At 36.8% G+C, this 22590-nt stretch overlaps 3 protein-coding genes across 7 annotated transcripts in view; 2 read left to right on the top strand and 1 right to left on the bottom strand.

Moving 5' to 3' along the window:
• The window catches only part of LOC124215281 (uncharacterized), an 85409-nt gene extending 72855 nt beyond the window's left edge, over positions 1 to 12554 (top strand). Inside the window, exons 10-11 of one of the 5 annotated variants that reach the window (XM_046618466.2) lie at positions 3038 to 3253; positions 4475 to 12554. In XM_046618466.2, the coding sequence (XP_046474422.1) occupies positions 3038 to 3253; positions 4475 to 5730 (1472 nt within the window). In that variant the 3' untranslated portion in view covers positions 5731 to 12554. Of the gene's footprint in view, positions 1 to 3037; positions 3267 to 4375 lie in introns of all 5 variants that reach the window. The other 4 variants (XM_046618471.2, XM_046618469.2, XM_046618470.2 and 1 more) reach the window with 4 other exon arrangements.
• LOC124215282 (multivesicular body subunit 12-like Mvb12) lies at positions 8981 to 22369 on the bottom strand. The gene is made up of 12 exons (XM_069134385.1): positions 21757 to 22369; positions 20694 to 20802; positions 20257 to 20604; positions 19322 to 19646; positions 18692 to 19259; positions 13153 to 13261; positions 12603 to 12801; positions 12268 to 12397; positions 11627 to 11713; positions 11215 to 11545; positions 11053 to 11103; positions 8981 to 10852 (listed from the first exon to the last, which is right to left on the bottom strand). The coding sequence occupies exons 1-12, from the start codon at positions 22023 to 22025 to the stop codon at positions 10817 to 10819; spliced, it is 2562 nt and encodes an 853-aa protein (XP_068990486.1). The 5' UTR covers positions 22026 to 22369; the 3' UTR covers positions 8981 to 10816.
• On the top strand, positions 15838 to 18569 carry LOC124214599 (uncharacterized). The gene is made up of 7 exons (XM_046617022.2): positions 15838 to 16005; positions 16176 to 16382; positions 16495 to 16553; positions 16667 to 16786; positions 16887 to 17057; positions 17338 to 17541; positions 17635 to 18569. Exons 2-7 carry the CDS (start codon positions 16184 to 16186, stop codon positions 17782 to 17784), a joined length of 903 nt encoding a protein of 300 aa, XP_046472978.1. The 5' UTR covers positions 15838 to 16005; positions 16176 to 16183; the 3' UTR covers positions 17785 to 18569.
• Positions 22370 to 22590: the final 221 nt, after the last annotated feature.

Genomic DNA, 22590 nt, shown 5'->3' with positions numbered 1-22590 from the left:
ATCTGATGTAATATATCGTATAGTGTATTATATTATGCTTACCTACAAATATAACGTCGAGATTAATACCAATAATGGAACGACAAAATTACAAATTCGTCATGACAAGTCAAATTAACAATTAATTTATACGTTACAAGAGAATATAACGGTATTTAGAAATGAAAAAGAGCAGTGAGAACGTTATAGAATATAACATGACGTAACGTCGACGCTTTTGCGTAGTGTATTTTCTTATAATTACTACACTCGTCCCAGTTTATTTCACCAGGCCAATGACCCAGTGTTGTCTTTGATGCATCGTTGCACGTCGTCGATGCACAAAAATAGTGGTTTTATTAAATGTTTTTCTTTTTATTTTTTCCCCCTCTATTGTCCTATCGGACGTAACGTAAGACGATTATGGACGACGCCCATCGCGCACCCGACATAATTGTCCAATAACACTACTCAACTCGACCATTAAAATTTTAGAGCCCATTGGCGTTGCGACCCGTGTAAAAATTGACCATGTTTTGCTCCGAATAAAAAACTAACGGTAAGCATCGAGTAGCGAGGAACAAAAGAAATTGAATAAAATTTAATAAAACTTTGGCAAGGACAAAGAAAAGGATTGAAACAAATTTGAGAAACTCTGCCATCGACACTGTCATTCCATATGTAAATTATTTTCGGGTTTTTCAAAGTTTCACGCGATATTTCACTCCCGGGTTATACCTATAACTGTTGCTCATTACTCGTCGATCGAATCATCTGTACATTTGACAAATTCCCCAAATTCCCCAAAATTCTTGTTCTTTCTTTTGACGATTCAATGTCATTCGCGAAAGATGATGATCGTGTTTTAGGTATACATACATATATACTACTTCTTTTGTTGTATAATCTTATTTAGTATTTCATAGATTGTGTTTTATGTACGTTTAGACTGTAAAATTTCTCCGCTATTATCTTGACGTATACATATAATATTATACATATTATAACACACTGACCTTATTACCGTGTTGCAGATATGTTATTAAATGATAGGTATATATTATTTTAATTTTGCTTCATTAGTTTTGAAACTTGTGTACCTATACGCATACCTTCGCATGTATCGTTTAAAAGATACATAGGCATGCGCGCATAAAATAATATTGGCCTTTTAATTTATTCTACACGCAAATAACTTATCGGTGCAATTTCAAATACGGATAATTTCATCCTTTCTTCTCAACTCCACGCACGTCAGTTTCAAAACTAATGTGCAACTTTTAAGTATTCTGTACTTATTGTCAGATATTCATTTATCATTTTCTGTAGATGTTATACCTTTAAAAATAAATTATTGTTTGTATTCCGCGACGTTTCATTTATTGTTTTATTATTTCTTCCTATTTTGTTCTCCCATATGTATGTTGTATGATTTCTTTAGTTTCGCAGACACGGTAAGTGGCCTCTTATATTTACTTTTCTTACTTAAATCATCCCCACTGTACGAAGTATCATTTACGTTGGCAGAACATTTGTATTTACTTATTTCTTTTCTTTTATTTGTTCGTTTCCATTTTTTGTTTTCTTGACACATCTGTAAAAATCACACAACCTCAATGTGGAAAGACATTAAACAAACATCACCCAACGAGTCAAAGCTATTATACACTTGTAATCATTATCACTCCGGGCGTGGTGGTATAACGTGGGTATTTATTCAGTCGTAAAAACCGTGTGAATCATCACGATGAACTTGATCGCGTGTATTCTTTATTCGGCACCTGATACACAGGTGAGGTAATCGAACATAATGTATATTCAAGCCATTTATCGTTGAATTTATTGTATTATTATTCCTTACTACAAAAAAAAAAAAAACGTTCAAGCTGGCGACAATTTTGCTCAAATAAATCCCTGACTATTCCCGTTTTTCTCACTCCGTTGCCATCATGGAACTGTATCGCCCCAGTAGATCGCTTTCTCCCGTGCAGTTACAATGGTAGACTTTATTCGGATCTAGGCACCCTTTAGCATTCTTCGTTTAAAAGCTGCAATCACAGTTTACTCATCTCCAGAATTCGAAGGTGTACTTAAAACAACCAGTCAAGTACATTGAAAAGGTTCATGAATTGCCCAATTGATGTACCTACCTACAATAATATTCGACAGGAATTTACTTTTGGGAAATTTTGGCAATTATTGTACGTAAGCGATCATGCGACAAAATTACAATTTTACCGCAATTTTCATATGGTGTCAGATGTACCAAGAAATCAATGTCCCTCAAATTTTAGACCCCCTACTGATGTAACTATTTATGAGAAACAATTGGGCTCATTTTTCCATCAAATTTTTACTCTCAGATCTCTAGCAATTACCGACATCCAAGAGAAAATATTTCCCGTAGTATTTTGTTATGTGATAAATTCTAATCTTTTCCAAATGTGAGGTCCAGCCACAGCCATAAAAAAAGGTAAAAAAATTATGTGTATGGTTCCATCGTGAAGTTGGGAATTTTTCCGTGCGAATTTCAGATTTTTGAGGTCGAAGGACCATGAGACTTGAAAGACGAATTTTGAGTTGAAATTGCGTAAATACAAGAAATATGTTTTATTATTAGCTCACAGGGTTAAAAATAAAACTTTTTCCCACAAAATATTCAATCGGTCATGTTTTTTCTCGGCACCCGTAAGTGCTAAAATTGCAAAAATTTAACGTAGAAACGAATCAACGATCCGTTTCTCGTTAACGGTCAGGCCTGTAAGTCTAAAATTTAAGGATTGTTCATATCTTGGTGCACCTGATAATATCGCATGTATGAAAATCTCAACACCTCGTCGCTTTCACCTATAATAACTGACGGAATTGCTCTTATTTGTATAAATTATAGCCGAAGACTAAATCGTTATCAATTCTCTTCATCATTGAAACTGTAATTGACTGTAAAATTCGATGGCTAAAATTGATTATGGAGAAAGGATGAACCAAGTAAATTTTCGGATTTCTAATCACGAATATTCGTTGGGGGGGATGGTGGGTGATTTTTGAAAACTGCTAGGATCAGGATCAGGGCATAGTGAGACGGAGGAGGCTATGGCGGCGGCAGCTCTTTTGCGGAACAAACCAAGCCCAGGGTCGACCACCCTGGAGGACGTCCTCGACTCCCTCCTCGGCCTGCCCCCCGCCTCTCGCACCCCAAGCCCCGGCCCTGGTCCCACCCGCCGATCCACCGCTGCCGGGAAGAGCTGCAGCACCCTTCGCCAAGACCTCCAAGGTAGGAGGACTATGTAAGTTTTGTTCAATTTGACAACCGTCATTGTATCATAAATCATTGAAAGTAATCTCACGAGTTTAACACCGATGAACGATGATGATGATGATGATGATGATGATGATGAAAGGTTATCGTTATTATTTCAATTTTGGCACACGAAAAAGAATGATCGTGTTTAATTCGCACGTTGTCCATATTCGATGAAAAACCGCATTACCTGCTTTATTTTTACAATGATCGTCAATCTTTCAAGATGTATCCGGTGTATTCTCTGGTCAAAAAAGGTACGATGAAGCAATATGATGAAATTGCGTTTTCGAAGGTGCAAACACGAAGTCAATCGAGTTGAATTTGACCCACTCTTTGATGCATGGCGTGCCGTATTTGGCACATTGGAAATTGCGACTATTTTTTAAAATACGCTCGTGGATTTCAATTGAATCGAAAAACTAAATTTATCAAACCTAGCAATTTTTTCATATATTCTGAGCGGGGGGAAATGTTTTGGTGATGAAAAAAACAACGCTTTCTTCAAGTGAAGTGGATAGATAAAAGAAACGGTTAAAATCATTTTTCTCAAATATGAAATGAAAGAAAAAAAATATGAATATCGCATTGGCTTGTTTTTTTTTTCTCCTAAATTTGTTCAGTTTCTTTTTGTGTCGTTTGTTTAAATATTTCTACGACAATGAAAGCTCTATATATCTGTTCTTTTTCTCATATTCGGTTTCTCCGCGGTTAACATAAAAATCTCAAGTTTCAGTACACGAGAATATACACAAACGTCATGAATAATTGTTTGATATACTGGCTAGAAAAAATAACAAAAAAAAATTACAAAATAACTGTGTGATCTACCTGAAATTTCCAGTAGATTTGTTCCCACGTTAAAAGGATATTGTTCCAACCAAATTCAACTCTGTTAACTTGATTGTTAATTGATCGTTCTAAACCGTTTTCTCATATCTAATACCACGACACTTTTTTCACTGGTCAGCAGCACCACCGATAGATACAAAAATCGGTCAACTAACAATAAAAGCGACAGGCATATCTATAAAAAATGTAGGAAGAGTAAACCGCAGGGCAAGGTGTTAATCGAGGCGCTCCTTTGTGAAACAGACATAACAAGGGAGGCGATCGCGTGCGAGAGAGGACGGAATGAAACTTAGCATGTTGGAAAGCCGAGTCCTGTCCGACCTGTTCGCTTTTCTGCCTTAGAGTCCGCTAGCACGATGCTCGAGGCAGATCAGTTGGGGGATTCGACGCCGTCGTACTTCGCCCAGGGTGGTCAGCTTCAGACCCGTCGTAAAAGCGAAGGCAGTGACTCTCTGCCCCCGAGGAACGCGGCGACATCTTCAAGCCTGCGGAACCGTCGCGTGTCCTTCGACAACGCCCAAGAATCACCGGAGAACACCAACCACCACCACCACCATCATCAGCATCAGCAGCAGCATCAGCAGCAGCAGCAGCAGCAACAGCAGCAGCAACACGACAGGACGACGGTGCGTTGCCGATACGGGAAATGCACGAACTCGACCTCAGCCGGCGAAGCACGCAGGAGTTACAAGACCTGCCATAATTGCTCGTACGCTTATTGCTCTCGAGAATGTCGCAGGGCGCACTGGGAACGGCACAGACGGACGTGTCTTTACTCGAGGGCTGGAACTCTGTGCCGGCAGGTGTTGTCCTCGGCGAAACAGGACGGACACAGTCTTCAGCACGTCTCGAACCTGGCGCGTCGAGGATACGCGTCCCACGGTCGGGGTGCCGTAAAGTGTTTCTTCACGAGCCCGGAATCGGCCGAGAAATTCATCAGCAACGGGTTCATCGACCTCGGTGAGCCGATCTACGTACGGTGGTCGGACCTCCTCCCGAGCGAGATGGGAACCGAGCTTCACGCCGAGTTAATGAGGCTCTGCAAGTCGTACAACCCGGAGACGAGGCTTGTCCTCTACGTCGCTGTTTGCGTCGTAAGCGAGGTACCGACCTCGGGCGCTGTCAAGTGGGAACGCCAGCTCGTCTCGAAGTGTGCCAAAGTTCGGCTCGCCGGATGCTGCAGGGAGCTTACGACCTCCGGCAACACCCAGCAGCCCCAGAGGCAGTCCTCGCCGTGCAACATCACCCGAGATATGGACTCACCGGAGACTCTCGTCCTCACCTCCTTCCCCGGCAGCAATGGTCAGAACACTCCGCAACGAGCCAGGGAAATAAGCTTCACCAATATCCAGAGGCAGCTCAGACTCAGGGGCGTCTCTTTGCGGAGACACTTTCCACAGGTTTACAAAAAGCTTTGCTCATACGTCGACGGCTCCGTCGACAAGTTCGCACCCGTCACTATTTATCCCCGTGATCAGGCCTCGGGCAAGAGCTTCATGTGCATCATTATGCTCGACGCCGAACCTGAACGACTTCAACTTCTGCCTACCGACTCTTCTAGGGTCAGGACGGTGGACATCAGCATAGAGCAGGAGTGAAGCGAGTTTCAAGGTATTCGGAAGAGTGGATATTGCACCCTTTGAATGACAATTAATTGATCGCTCTAGCTTTCAGAGATTTCGTATCTCGGATCAAATATCATTCTCATGGGGAATTAATTCATTTTTCAGACGATACAGTCCAAAGTGTTTAAAACTAACGTTGAGTAATTCGTTTTCGTTCACTGGACGTGATTGGAGATTCAATGGGGCCGTTGTATCAGTTTCGAATCGTAATATCAAATAACAGTAGTATGGTTAATGAAGATTACTAAACATTCCATACCTCAACGTGAGAGCCGTGCGATCAGACTTTAGTCTCCCAGTTTACAATATATCATCAGCAAACGTGAGAGAAAAATTCTTCGACTTGAGCACCTTTTGTGCTAATTACGTGGAATGGAGACTTATCCATGTATGACAATGGATACGCGACAATAATTTGGCTTTCGGCTCAGCGCAGACAAACGATTATTAATTAACAGTGAAAATTTGAATGCATGCAGCGGTTCTAATGAAAATATTAGCATGTGAAAAATGAACCGTAATTTTCATTCTGATCAACTGAAGCAATCTTGTGACATGTAGTTCACTGAATTACATTCACGCAAATCTACTGAACGGCTGATCGGAACAACAATTTAAGTTTATCAATTTTGCATTTAAATAACTTGAATACCGGGAAATTTTTCCCACCAGAATGTGCCAATAACGAAACTCTTCACCCTCCCTTTGAAGTCAAAGGCATCTAATCCAGCATTATTTACGGGTCTGCGAACTGCAAAGTTTTATTTCTTTTTGGTTGCGTCGCATTTGACTAATTATAAGTATGCGTTATAATTTCAGTCGTAGGATTAATTCTTCGCCGAGTGGAACTGATGCCCAATGAGAGCAAATTACAAGTCCAATATTATCCAAATAATTACAATCACGCAAATCGGTCGTGTATCGTAATACCTGTTTCAATCGAAATTACGCATTACACAGTGTTCATAGGGATTTATAAACCTTGCGGCACAAGACCCTATAAATCGGATGATAATTTGATTGAGCTTGTAACACAGTAAACTGTCGGCAAGCAAAAGAAAGCAGATGATTTGCTCAATTGAAAATTTTGCTCTCTGTAAACATAATTACGGCGCAACCGATTCTCTCTGTCTGCATAACATTCAAACTTTTCGAGATCAGAGAAACTCTGTAAGTGATATCTAACTGCAGGAAGGACACGCGAAAAATTTTATAAACTCTTCAAGGCTAGTTTATAGCATTTTTCAACACCCTAAATCGACAATTTGCTTAGGGGGAAAATTAATTGTAGCTTGGCTTCAAATATGCCTTGCTGTTTTCTGCGTTTTATTTCACCTGTATAGTACTTGGACGTTGGGACTTGGTTTCATTAAATGCTGATTCAGCCAGTGGAACAAGTAATATAGGTACAGACGAAAATCGTCTCTATGATTTACCGTGTGATGCTCACGTTATGAAAGTATCGTGATGTGATTACGCTGCGGGTGTTGAATAGACAATTATATTATCATTACTTAGTATAATAACCATTGCAAGATAACGATTATTCTTATATGCCAGATCTATTGAAACCTTAATAAATATTAAATTGTGCTTGACATAAAAAACAAATTGTATTGAATTATGAAGAGTTGATAGGTAATGCTACTTACACAGAGTTTATTTGTAAAAAGGTTTAATTAATAAATAACGTTCATCTACTTGAGTGGTATATTTATCAAATTTGATTTGCAAACGTTCTGTGCCACGCCGCGAATTTAGAGCTATCTTGTTGTCGATTGCACGTAATGATTTGCTGCGTGGAATGCATGCATTGCGATTCCCCTAACGCAATTCACAATACGACAACAGCGTATCAAATTAATTTGCGATCTTACGAAGAATATATTATAATATACCGTGGTTATGGTCTTTGTATAAAAAATATCCACATTATTGAATACTGTTGAAGTTCTTTGTAGTTCCTCTATCTATCGACAAGATGACGTTGGACGTATTAAAATTATGTACCTATACTATAACTATGATTAATTATTTTATCCAAATGTTAAAGCATCGCATTACTTATATATGTATGTATATACGTATATATATACATATATTATATTATAGTGCAAAATACCTACATACACGGGCTATCTATACGTACCTATGTATGATGAAAAAATTCATGTTGTGTCAGCCGCGCTCTCGATATATGCAACTCGTAAATAATTCTAGAAAGTATTATTATAATCATAAGTATGTATAATATGGGTTCGTATTATACAATTTAATCAACGATTGAAATTCCTCATAAACGATACAGTTACGTACTTGTTTCACGTTTAAACATTAGACGGACTATACAAAAATGTTTTTTCCAGCGATGATTTTTATCTCTGTCGAATATAATTATAACAAGACGATATATATACATGTTATACATAGAATTCGCTTCTTTTAGATTATTATACATCAGGATTAGGCGATTCAATATGACATACATAGTATATTAAAATATTAAAATATTAAATAAACTGCGTTTGAACCCCGCAATACGAACGTATAAAATTTTCTATATAAAAAATGATGTAAATATATCTTCGAAAACGATAAGAAATTTAGCACTCATCGCTTTAAGGAAGTTTTAATCACTAGTGAATAATCAATAAAACCTCGTGAACCATACATAAGTCACCACAAACGGCTGAGGTATACGTATTAATAGCCGTCATCATTTACTCATAAATGTTAAGCATATTCCCATGTATAATGTGTCAAGTATTATACGGCAAATTGAAATTCCACGAATTGGACCATTTTTTTTTTCCAACTAATCCACGGTGAAAACTTTTCGTATAAATTTCGATCTCTGCATCCACACTCTACGAGAAACTTACGATTGCAGAAATCTGTAAACTTGTAACACTTTGTACAAGAAATATTGCAGTTACATTCGCAATCAGAGAAATTCTCCGCTTAATTTCAAGATTAACTCCTGGGCTATAATACATTCCTGATTGATATATTTTCCATCTTATTTTTAAAACTTACTATAAAATTGTATGAGTTTCTACAATTCTACATAAGATTTCTTTATTTTTCTGAGGTTTAATTTACGTTACCAATAATTTTTCCGTGTTGGCGAGGACATTTAATAAACCACGATGCATGCCTCATTTGTCTGAATTATGAGTTAAAAAAAAACAGTTGCAAATTGGGTTTTCAATTTTTGCTCAAGTTTTGCATTGATCGATCCATTCACTGGTCAGTTTCACTTCTTCATGAGAGCCTTTTTGACTGATTTGAGGCCTATAGAATGAGCGAGAAACTGGTTTTGTAACTTCGTTAACGAGATCAATAAATCGTTGAATTTGGAAGAATCTGAATTGGCAAAGTTTTGCAGAGAAATCGTAATAGGAATTTGCAGAAAAAATATTCACCGAGGATTCGATCCTTTAAATTTACATTTTATATTTTTATAAATGCAACCGTTGGCTCAATAAAATAAATGAGTCAAATTATAGTTCGCTCTTTCGGAAATTCATACCAAATTATTAGCATATGCCTTTAGTCTTCATTTTACAAAATGTATGAACTCGCGTCACAAGTATATATACCATTCATCTTGAACCAAATGACTATGTGGAATTCACATGCTCAACGATCGACAAAGGCGTGTAAAAATACCTACTCCGACTTCTCACTATCCGATAATTACATGAACTAGACGATGCAGCGTTACAAGTCATAACATAAACGCTGGCATAATATAATAACTGAATAAATTAACCTGTGTGTGCCAAATGAGGAGCAAGCAGAAGGAGAAGAAACCAAAACTAAAAATCAAAAAACAAGTTTTTGGAAGTAGTTGTAATAAAAACTGTAGCTAAATTTGTTTATCAGTTTCATAAAAAGTTCACTGCATATTTATGACGTACCGGAGGGGTACGCTTTCAGCAGGTGATAACAAATCACTATGATAATCATACTGTCGAAAACTGCAAGTAAACCATTACGTGCTAAATAAAGAATTCCCTGAAAAATAGTGGCAAACTAGTATACAGATTTTTCTATAGAAACCTTATAATGCGTATACCGTAAGAAACTCATTGAAAACTCATTGATAATAATCGAATTACAATCTGAAGTCCTTAAAATAAAACTACTGATAATACGAAGCTATTATTTTCACATATAAGAATACTATAGTTACATACTGTTCGCAATGATGCCACTCACGTTATTTTAATATATAACATTACGTCAAATTGTATTTATCGGTGCTATCAAGTGCAACCACTTTGTTCTTGCATCTATGTATGTCTCAATTTTCAAATAAAACTTTAATTTTATTAATATTATGTCCATAATATATGAAAATCATTATGGGTACTTGCCAGTTGACTTCATTTACCGCTAGATTAGGAATGAAAAATTACGCGAACAAACTTTAACGTTTGCTAAACAACAAAACATCGTTGAAACGTACAAGCAAATCAGTTAGGGTAGTCACATAAGTATAATTATTGACATCAAAATGAATCCGAAAATTTTATTATACGTTAAACACTGTGACTGAATTATTCTGCCTTTATTGTACGTGTGTAGCATTTTGGTATGTGGAAGGGTAGATTTTAAAATGTGCGACGAGCAAAAGTAGAATGAATTTATTGAATAAACTTCACTGCCGATGAAGTATTATCGACTATAATGAATATAATATTGAATATTTAATAAACAACTATTATTTATGATACAACTAACGTATAGCTCTACGAACTATAAAAATACAACACTAATCATCACGAGTATCAAAATGTAAAAGGTAATACATTTGTGGGGAAGATTCACGATTTCCGGAAACCTAATAATAATGTCCATTTCACATATGTCGTCTAATTCGTATAGATAATTTGATAACTAATACTACAGGGTTTAGATAATTAAATAATTCTTGTGTTAGTATAAATCACTCATTCAGGCACTCTATTACTTTTCACTATCACTAAATCATTATCATTACTTTGATATTCATACTTAAAGCGAAATTCAGCTGCTTCGATGCTTAGTTTACTCAAGTCTGCCGTTCCACTCGAAAATCATAATAATACTGAAACAATGAAATCGATATATGAATCGCAAGTGTCCTCTCTTGTCCAATCTTTAAAACATTGTTTTATTTTGAAAAAGTAGCTGTACAGTTCCAATAACAAGATGCTTTCCACCAACAGGATTTGTCGAAAGCGGCCAGGTACCGGAACTGTCCATCTACTTGTACGTTTACTTTACACAAATTAGAAAAAGACCAACCTCTTTATCCAATTCTGTTTGAGTTCGGACTTTTATTACTGGCAGGTTTTTCTGTAAATGGAATATAAATGTTTTTTTTTTAAAGATTACAAGATAAAGTACGATTTATAGAATAAATCCAATTTATGTCACTTCTTAGTCGATGTACTGTGTTCTACTCACAATGGCAGAAGTGGTCTCTCTACTGATGAGAGGATTAATGATAAAAGGCACCCCGTCAAGATCCGATGTTCCAGACATGGTAGCATATATAGAGCTACCAAGAGAAGACGTAGGTGGAGGACGTGGAGCAGGCCTGGTAGGCCTGATTTTCCCTGCACCAGGGCTAAGCACCTCGTAATCAGAGTCTCCGGTCTCATCTGGGTTTGATTTGACATTGGGATAAATTGAACCGTTTGGAGGTTTTGGAGAAAATTTTGGTTTTGGCGGCCTCTCTGGTGCTGGTCTGTGAGGTACACCCGCTGACGGATTTGGAGATACATTTTGAAAAGAGCTGGAATTCAAATATTTCGAGATGTAGCTGATAATTCGTTTAATTGCACATCATGCACCTAATCTGATCACAGTCACTTACTTAATATTGGCATATGGCTGCAAAGAGCTGGAATTGTTGTTTGATATTTGACTCGTTTTGTAGCACACTGTAACTCCGTTTATTTCTCTGAAACAAAGGCGGCAAAATGAAGTTTGTGATTAATCTTAGAAATGCAACTATCTCGATTTGGCAGGAAGTTGGGCTATCAAATTAAGTTTCAAGTTTTAACTTGTTTTCACTTATCTGCGTAGTTATTTTCAGTGGGTGGAATAAAAACACTAATCAGCTACCGATAAATATTACAGATAGTAAGCTGCATTATCACGAAGCAGTGAATAAATATTTAATTTATGGATAAAAGTGTAAGTAGCTGAAGTCATTCTTCGTACACGGGAATATGAGCCCGATGGTGATTGTTGTGAATATTGATAATAGAAATAATTATACAAAGATTTTGTGAAATGAATTTATAATATATTCGTAAATATAACTAGTGATTGATCGTTAGAAACATTCATTAATGGAATTGTGATTGTTAAAAATTTCATATAAGTCGGTGTGGTAACTGAATTATTTTATATTTGCATACAAACATAAATAAAATTGGGCACATAGCATGAATGGGCATAAATCCTCAATATTACATTGTAAGCCTATCTATGATTGAGCAAAATACTCACCCAGCATAAGTAAAACCGGGTGGTGCTTTCTTGATGCGACTACATATAATGATATCAGTGACAGCTACGGAGCACAAATCTTTGTGCCTCACTTTGTAGCACAACTGTCGTTTCCGCCAAGCTTTTTGATCTGTAATTCAAAGTAATCGAGTACAAAATTTAGTCAGTGATTACAAATGCTTAAAATAAGAATATTCACCAATGTACCATCTGCAAGAGAGTGTACAGTGAAGTGTATCAATATTTGCTAAATTATCTAAAAGAATTAAAATTTTCGTTCACTGATGCATGTTTGAGTCATGAATTTTCAATTAGGCATTAAAAAAGTTACCGACCAGAATCAATAGTACGAGCAATCATCGAATATCCTTCCGGAGGTAAATCTCTTTCGTTAATAATAACAATGTTTTCTACAACGCAATCGGCTAATCCTTCAGTCTTGGAAAGGCAGATATATCGGCCCTTTCTTTTGATAAACAACCCACTCTCTCTCCATAAGTCAGCATCAGAGTCTTGATCATAAGTTCTTGATACCTGAAATTAAAAAATTATAAACTTTAAAGTAAAAATTTCATCACCCATTGAGATTAAATACTAAGTCTGAGCACAGCTGGAATTCCGAATGATAATCACAGAGTCACATGTAATTGTGATTTATGTAATTTTGCATTTAGGGGATATTTCACTCTTATAATTTTTGATCGCATTACAAAAACTTTCAATTTTTCTCTACAATATAATGACAGTAATGCTACCTTTCTGCTTACAAGCAATCTACCAATTTACCAAGGCCTAAATGAAATGATCCAATGGAGGTGTAAAGGGACAGCTGTATACTAAATAACATTGTTAAAATACCCATATCATAAAATTTGAAAAAATTACCACAGTAAAGTTAGGTGGACACTTTTCAACATCTTCGACAATGCCAATGGCACTGATGGGTCGATCGTCAGGCAGCAACGAGGACAGTTGGCTCAGCATTTTGTTATTACTTTAATGCAACGCGTAGCTGTCTGAAACTTGTTTTAAAGTTATGACAATCAGCATTTTCACATGAATTATCAATACACTACACCGATTGTGCAACAACACTTGTGAGAATTTCATAATTGACTCTTCCATTTATCTCACAAGACTCGCTCGATTGACAACAAAGGACACCACAGATGATCAATAATGTATCAGCGACAGAAATACTAAGTAATGAATAAATAACTGAGGAATTGTGGAATGTAAATTGCTTTGGAATTACAAGATATTTGGATCAAACCTAATTATTTCTTTTTTTGCGTGTCACCTTACATTGATCGAGGTTACACTAACTGTATCACCTTACATGTCAATGAACTGAACTGATTGTGAGAGCTCTTAGCAGACAAGGAGTGAAATTTTCCTGTTGCTGTTTCTGGGGAGTATAAAACAGTGTTTAAGGAATTTTTTTATTATTATTCATAACAAGTGCTTAGTAACTATAACAAGAAAACGCCCTCAATTGCCATGGCAACAATCAAATGAACAAAGTAAAATTTCAGATCAGATAAACTTGCTGTAGGTGGAATGGGGAGGTTCGGTAATTAGAGTAAAAACTTATATTCGATTATTTAATCAGTCGATATGCTGACAAATAACCGCTACTTTACGAATAACTGATCGTGAGCCGTGAATGTAAACTGTAATTATTTTCGGTATATTTATAGATTGTGAGATATGTATGTACGAAAACCGCGGGCACGGTTTTATCTCGACTGCAGAAAGACCAAGGAGATTTTAGCGGCAGGTCTACAGCATTAGGTATAATCTATAAATAAATATCATGTAAGGAAGAATTTCTGTGTAAACTTACTCCACGATAATAAGTGCAAGGCGAGGATAAGATCTATTGGTCCAATGTCCGCATCTCCGACGATGTCTGGTACACACCCCCAGGTAATTGCCTGATTAATTTCAATTAGACGATCCGCCAATTTGCTTCTTAGAAATTCAGACACCACTAAGCAATTCAAACCATACCGAAATCTACAAAGACCAGGCTTATGCTACGACGGAACAATCGCATCTATTGAGCAATTCCGCTAACTAAGGGTCGTTCTGCTCAACTTCTGCCTTTGTGTTACTCAAATTGATCGGCACCCATGTTATAATTGGTCGGGTACCCCTTCCGTCGGATAAGATGAGGAACCGTGTTTCATCAAGTAAAAAATGGGGACGGGTTTTCACGCGAATGACATCACCTACACCTTACCCGTTGCCGTAAAACTGACGCACTGGTGTTCGATAAAAGTATACATCCATCCCTACCTCTACCATGTCCCACCGCCACCGCGGCCACGGCTGATACGGTGTGATACGTGCTAAACTGCTGCATCCATACGTGATACATACGATGCTCGCCGTGCGCAAGAAACCTAGAGAAGGAGAGCCAATGAAAGCTGCCGCACCGCGACGCGGGTGGGAGAGAGACGTGCCTAGTGCTGTCGCGACGAATGGTGTCATTAAATCTGACTTTCCGTAATGCATAACGCCAGAACTGCTGAACCAATTTTGATTCTTTTTTTTTTGTGAATAACTAAAACGTATAGCCAGGTTTTAGGCTATCTTTCGTTACAACTAGATCAGTAGTTTTGGACGTATAACGACATTTGCAAGCCAAGTCGAAACGGGATCATACACTTATGCTATACTCTTGCAAATGGAGGAAAGTTATCTACAAGAGTTTTCAGGGTCTGGATCAGCTCTACAAAAGAATTCCTGAACGCATGTTGTGACTAGGTTTAATAATTTTGCCACAAGAATCACTTAAAAATCTTCACGGACGGAATTGCAACGGACTGTTAGTAGTTCATATGCGCCCGTATGTCGAAACGGTAGAAATCTGCGCCGTTCACGGATTGCTTGACCATGACCGCATAGCAGAATTTACACCCTTGAATTCCTGCTAATGGATTGCGCAATACAAAATATACGCATATGCATGAGTGCAATTCATTGATAAATTCATCGCTACCCCTTCTTTCAGTGCTGGTTTCCTATAGTTTCTCAGAAATTTAGAGAGCGTCTAACATCTCCTCATTTTGATGCCCTCTGACGGAATTCTCATCGGCTGGGCTGAAATCATAGTCAAAACTGTGGTAAAAAGCAAGGCAAAGGGTGTTAAGCAATACCAAGGATAAGGGACTGAAAAGACTGACAAATCCCAGGATGTTGAATAATTTGAGTCGTGTAAACCGTGGCACGTCACCAGAGTAAATATAAATATTTATTCATAACATATACGATCCTTTTAATGAATTTAATATTGCCGTATTAATTATAGATCCTTGTCAATAAATTATATTTGCAGCCGAGCAGCAGATTGATGGCAAGGCTGCTAGATCTAAAATTGTGACCCATGGACTAAAAAGAAATGTTAAGACAAAGGTAGATTTGACAGAGAGAAACCTGATTTGATCACTAACTCGGCAGTGCAAAGGCGATACTAGATCGCTGTAGGCATTTGTGGCTGATTTCGGAACGCATCTGAAGTCGTCACAGACACGAACGATATGCTTTTAGGAACATGATTTCAAATGTTTAACTGTCAAAACAAAGTTTTGTAACGTGAGAAATCTTATGAATTTATTCAATTAAACGTTATGTACTTAAAATTAAAATAAGGTATTTTGTAGTACAGCATCTACGACTTACGAGTGACACAATTTTATCACTAATCAGCAAACTCGTGAGCTTGCAGGTTAGGTAAGGTGGTGATTCGGGGTATTTCAATGTTCAAATGATTGCACGTGTAGAACTTTTAGAGTTCTTTGAGATAGCGGACAGATTTACAGCACTTAAAAGTTTAATTGACTTTGTGTTCATTCTCTCGGTACCATGACAAAATGAGTAGAAACATGATTTTATTGTTGCAGTAGACAGAATGGAAAATGTTTTGGCAAAGCTGTATGATGCGCTAAGCCAGTTACGCTATCCTGAAATAGCAAAGATCGACTTGAGAGACTTAGCGACAGTAGTACTTGCTGGTCATAATCGTATCACCTTATTAACATGGCTTTTATCCCGTGCATCTCCAACACTTTCGACACACCTTGAAAAGTTTCAAGGGCAAAAGCTAAAAGGTTTGTTTAGTAACAACATACATTGATATTTGAAAAGTTTGTTCATGTGACGCGCGATGGCAGAGATGTGATTAATCCATGCGTTTTGCATTTATTCTTGTACGAATTACAGAAGAAATCGTAAAATGTTATTGTCAAATGGGAATCGTAAATGATGAAAGTGTGCTACTGGTGAGTTTTCAGAGATTTATCAGGTAGTAATATTTTATATTTATTATTAGCAAATAGAAAAAACTTTTTGCAAGTTATATTCAAAATATGAACTACATTTAAATTTTTTGCAGGGCAATTGTTGTATGCAAAAACAACTGTCATTTTTAAAAGCTGTATTGTTGTTCACGAAGAGCTTGGACAGCACAGACAACTTACCTGTTGATGATTCTACTGTTTGTGAAATCTTAGACGTGAGTTCCTCACTATGATTAACTGTTTGAATTCATTTAACGTGGTCGAGTATTTGGCAGATTCAAATAAAAATATCTCACTGAAATTATATATTGCCAGGAACATGTCAACAAACCCATTAATATCATTCCTGCAACATGTCATATAAGCACAAAACTGACAAAGTCTGAGGTGAAAAAGTATCTGGATGAAGTTGGACAAAGTGTAACAGAGGCGACGTCTTTTTTGCCTGTACATGAAACTTCAAAAGTTACCGCTTTGGCAAGTGAGGTAAGATGAGCGTGGATTATGTAAAACGCTACAGAAAATATTTTACAACACTTGGTGTACTTATAGAATATCTTGGTCAAATACAGTCCCCCCGTTACACCATATTGGTAATTGGTCAAGAAATATATTCAGTTAATAGTCGAAGTTTATCAGTTGTTACATTTTTCAGTAAAATAAAAGTTGACAGGAAGTCAACTGCTGCATTTAAAATACTCCCTTTGAAATGTTATTCAATCTTACAGTCATTACCTTAAGATTTTTATGCTCCGCTCATTTCTAGGATACAATTGATTTGAGTACTGCAACGGAATTTGAAAATGGACAGATGCTATCATTAGAGTCTATGGCAGCAACATTCAGCACAGCTTTCAACTCCGCTGAATTTGTGCAAAACTCTAAGCAGTTTAATGCCACGACCAAGGAAATAATTTACATAGACGAAACTATTCAAAATCTGTGCAAGGATTTGAATTCGTTTACACAGGTTAGTACATGTTTTAAACATTATTTCATTAATTTATTTCCAAAGCATAGAATTTGTTTTTGAAAATTAATATTTATTTCTATCATTATGTAGATATTCAAATCAAAAGAATCAATTGTGGGAAAGAAATTGCCAGAATGTTTGGAGAAAAGTGAAACACCACTGAGTCTGTTGATTCAGGATAATGTGATACTTTCTGAAGAAATAAGGAAGTTGTATGATCAAAGCCATCTTGCAAACTAAGTATGTGATGCATTGTTACATTAATAAATTATTCAAATATCCAAGTTAAAAAATAGTATAGACTGATGAAAATGCCACACACTTTGGTCAAGTATCTATTGACAGGCGTACATTGATATTTGATCGCATCAATACATTTTCATTCTATGCGAGCAATGTTCACAATTTACTAGATTGCCTGACAAAATTATTGATGTTTTTCTCACCAGGCAAGATAATTTTTATACATCCCAGACAAATGTGCACAAATTTTATTCTCAAAATAATTTATTAATTTGTCATATCAATAATTATTATCACACTTAGGTAGTTTTATTTGTATACTAAACTTACTTATCCAATAATCACAATTTGCCTTACATATAAAACTGATGATACATTCGTATAAAACCTATTTAGTTATTAGTCACACTTCATATGGATATTGCCAAAAAAAAAATCCTTTTTCAATCAGTGCGTAAGAATAAAAACTAGGCTTTTACAAGTGTTATGTTTAATTCGGGTTTTACCTCTAATTATCTTACTCGGTCACTTAATTATAATATTTTAATGTTTACAAGAATATCAGTAAGAAATAATTTAACGCATTTCGGTATTTAAATTTTACATTTCATTTATAGAAATATACTTCTGCCATTTCTGAGTTATTTCCAATTTTCATGAGGACTAGTTAACTACAGAAATTAAGGGAATCTAATTCAGTATTTTCAAATGATGGTCTAAATACCATAGGCACACGCGATCGTTTCGTCAACTTACAATTAACCAAAAGACATGTGTCGTGTTTTTTGACCAAAAAACATTGCGTTGAAAAGAATGATTTGATCGGTTTGATAATCACTTTTATGAATAATATCTTTATACAAAATGTCATCATAGCACTGAAGAGTAGATTTGGATATCAGCCTAAGGCACGAAAATGTAATGTGAAACGTCATTCGCCTCCTCCATAACTTTGGATTGCAATAATTTAATTTCAAGCCTCAGTTTCTCTTTTTCCATTTCTTGCTTTCGAATTTCGTTTGAGTAGCAATTCATCTGTATCTTTAGTTTATCTTTTTTCAGCTTCAGCATTTCAGTCTCATGGTATAATTTTCCCCTCTCAGCTCTGAGCACTGCCAGTTGTTCTTGCAGAAGTTGATGGCTAGTTTCTTCAGATAAAATAACATTCGTAGGTTCAACGTCGTCCTTGTGGTTCTTAGGCGACTTCATCATGTTGGCCTCGCTTTCTAGACTACTTTCTGGCTCCGACTCAGCCGCCGCGGCTTCCTTCATAATCCAAATTCTAGACTCTGCAGGTTCGCTGAATGTTTCAGATGATTTTGGGTCAAATTGGGACCTAGGTGATAATGATCTATGTCGTTGCAATTGATTAGGAGATGCTTGTGAAGTTGTGATTTTGTCGATTTCTGAAGTCCCCGTCAACGAAGTAATGTCTATAACTGAGATGTAGATGATTATGGACAATAGATTTACTGAAAAATATAGTAAAATTATAGAACCTTTTACTGCTGGGTGAGCAGAAATTCACATTTACCTGGTGGAGTAGATGACTGACTGTCGTCAACAACGTGATGGGACAGATGGTTATCACAGTAGCTGTTGAATTCTCGTTGATCAACAAAAACAGAACCATCTGCATTAACAATTGATTCGACTATTACCGATGGATCGCCATCCTCCATTACTAATTCTCCAACTATTTCCCCATCAGCGGTCATTATTTCCCCTTGATTATTTGCTGTTAGTAGATGTTCTTCAGATACATCAATATCGTCAACCACTTCTTCTTGCGTGAGCTGAGCCGTATAGCAGTCCTCTCCGTCATTTTCCTCACTCGCATCCAGCTCTACCAGCCTCTGCTGTGTAAATGGACATGATTCTTATTCTGAAGTTAAGTTAACTAACAAGGACAAGGTTTGGTGTTCGGTCGAGACTAAGATCAAAACTATTTGTTTCATTTGTGTGCAATATAAATCGATAAAACCCAGCTCCGGGTTTTCTCTATATAGATTTAAAATTTAGTGTGTTTCATCTCAAAAATAAAATTGTTCGAGACGTTTATGGAGTTTGGATTCATATATACATGTCAAATAGTGATAAAATAAGTACTTCGATCTTAGTAATCATTGTGCAGCAAAAAAGGTTCCTTCACAATAGGCCCTTAGCAAAAGCAAACAATTTGCAGTAAAGTCAGATTTCGGTTTGTATTAGAAAAAATAGAGTTTTTCGGAGAAACACTAACAATGCTAGCGTCCAAAGTTTCTAGTAAAATATGATAAACTTCTTTAAGGTGAGCTAATGCAGTACATTTTAGAGCCTCTAATTCTATGAAAGTATCGTTTTCACGAAATTTCAGAAAATTCTCACGGGTGGGCTTCAGTGTTTCGTTTTAATTAACAGCACGTTTGGCTGTTAGCTTCATAGGAAACTATGATTTTAGTGATGTGGATCATGCGTGAAAATTCTTACATCCTGGCCCCAAGGCGATTCATGTTCCTTTTTAATCTTCTTAATGCTATCGGAAATCTCATCCTCTGACTCTGAGTACCGTTTTGATCCACTTTTGCATCCCTGCAACTTTTCTATGTCGTGAATCTTTTTGAATAATTGATAGGCTCTTTCTGGGGTAATTTCTCTTTTTTGCTTGTTCGCAGCAGCGATATTGAACAAATCTTTAGATCGCAATACTTTGTTGGTACGTAATCGTACATATTCTTTCAGCCTTTTTCGATCAATGTGCAATTGCATGAGATCCTGTACTTCCTGCTTTATTTCACCGCAAAGTTTCCTTTCCTGCGGCAAGTTCTTGAAGAGTTCCTAAACATTATACGCGTGTGAATATACATGAACATTTATGTACATAATTATGGAAAATACAAATCGAACGTTGATGGCACAACCCTCACCTCTGAAATTTCATGATTGTGTTCGTTATTGACACTTGTCACCTCCAATTTTTTTCCATCTTTTGATGCTCTGAGCATAATGTGTGCGGGGCAATTTGTTCGAATAGACCTATAAACCATACAATTATTACATGGCGCAAGAAGTATATTGGAATCCCACAGGAAGAAATATTTATTCAATTAACAAAATTCGACAAATTGTGGCAATTTTGATGCCGCTCAACTTGCGCTTCGAATTATGCAACGCGAACTAAGATTTTCATGCATCCTTTTCTTTGTAGCGTTCCTTAACTTTCTGTAAATTTTCCTAGGGTATAACATTTTTTATCCAGCAAAATGGAAAAGTTATCTAAGGATAACACAAATCATGTGGAGAGTCCAAGATGATACGGGATTGTTGATAACTTGCATTTTCAATAGCTATTATACACATTTTTTGGATTCTCAAGAACGTTATTGTTCATAATCTGCACTGAAAATTTTGATTCAAGGTGAAACACTGTTAACATGTTCAGATGACTTAAAATTTTGCTTGTGTATTGGATGCAAACAAACGAAACCACTCTATTGCCATTCCTCAAAATATATTTTTACAATTTCATTGTTTACACATGTTGAAGAAATTGGAATATCTTTTGTGAACTATACGGAATGGGATCTAACAGTTTTTATCAATATTTAACAAAACAATTTTTCGAAAAACAAGTTCAAATGATGGAGATTTTTTTCTTCAAAGTTATGCACAAATCTGGCTTTATTTGAAGCTTTAGTAATTCAAAGGCGAATTACACGTACTAGGTTCGAAATGAAAATTACTTGAGACCTCAAAAAAATTCCAGTTGAAGCGATAAATAGAATAATTACTACTCTTTTTTTCGAGGTATTTTTTACTTTGATTTTGACATTGGTACGTGTGTAAGAACATAATTATAGTTCCTCGGCGATATCCTCGAGGTAACGTAGCTCACTGCCTTTTACGAATTGACCATGATCAGGTTACAATTAGGCAGCATGCGAGAGAAATGAAAAAAGCGAAGTATGTATCAAAGATTTTAAAACTAACTGGGACTGCCGACGGCCGGCTCCCCGTGGGAGGAACTTCTGGCCGCCGTAAATACAGGCATATTTGACGGAGTAATAGCGTAGCCGTTCGCTGATCGGTCGGGCTGTTTTCATATGCGCGCCGCTGACCGTTCTGCTGTCCCTTCTCCAATAATGGACCAAACTCCGCCTAGAAAATGATTCTAACTTTTGCTCGAGTTCCTCGTAGCTGTCGAACATTTCACCGAGTTGAAATGAAAAGTCCTCCTCCACCGCTACATTAGCATCCATGCTGCTACACTCGATTTTCCCTGTATCGGTGTTTCCACCGAGTTTGGGGTTATGAGTACATAAAATAGTATGCTGTGTGGAGTTTGATTGGCGTGGCACAAGACAAGATGGACGACCGTGAAAATAGACGAAATGATTTCTCCTCCGAGACTGTGACCACCGTTCCAACGGCCATACGAAACTTCGGCTCCCGCACTACATTCTTGTTTTACTTATTATTTCGACGAATATCTTGACCATTTTTTGGATCCATTTCGCCAATCGGAGTACAGTTTATTTTACACACTTGATTGCTCTGAACTATTTGACATGATTCGCACACCAGAACGATACGCGACGACTGGCTAAGAACGTCTTGAACACGGCGCATCCATACAAGCTTTCCCATTTCGATATACAATTTTATGAGAAATGTCAATTGTGCCAAGTTTCAAATTTCATATTTTCGGGCGCATTTTTATTTTAAAATTTGAAAAAGTGTTGTATACCTTCGCGATGTATGAATATTTCTTCCTGTTTCTCTTTTATCCCTGATTTGTGGTTTATTTCATTCGACGTAATTATT

Source organism: Neodiprion pinetum, chromosome 3, assembly GCF_021155775.2.
Source record: "Neodiprion pinetum isolate iyNeoPine1 chromosome 3, iyNeoPine1.2, whole genome shotgun sequence".
Taxonomy (NCBI): Eukaryota; Metazoa; Arthropoda; class Insecta; order Hymenoptera; family Diprionidae; genus Neodiprion; species Neodiprion pinetum.
This window is presented reverse-complemented; position numbering and strand designations above follow the sequence as displayed.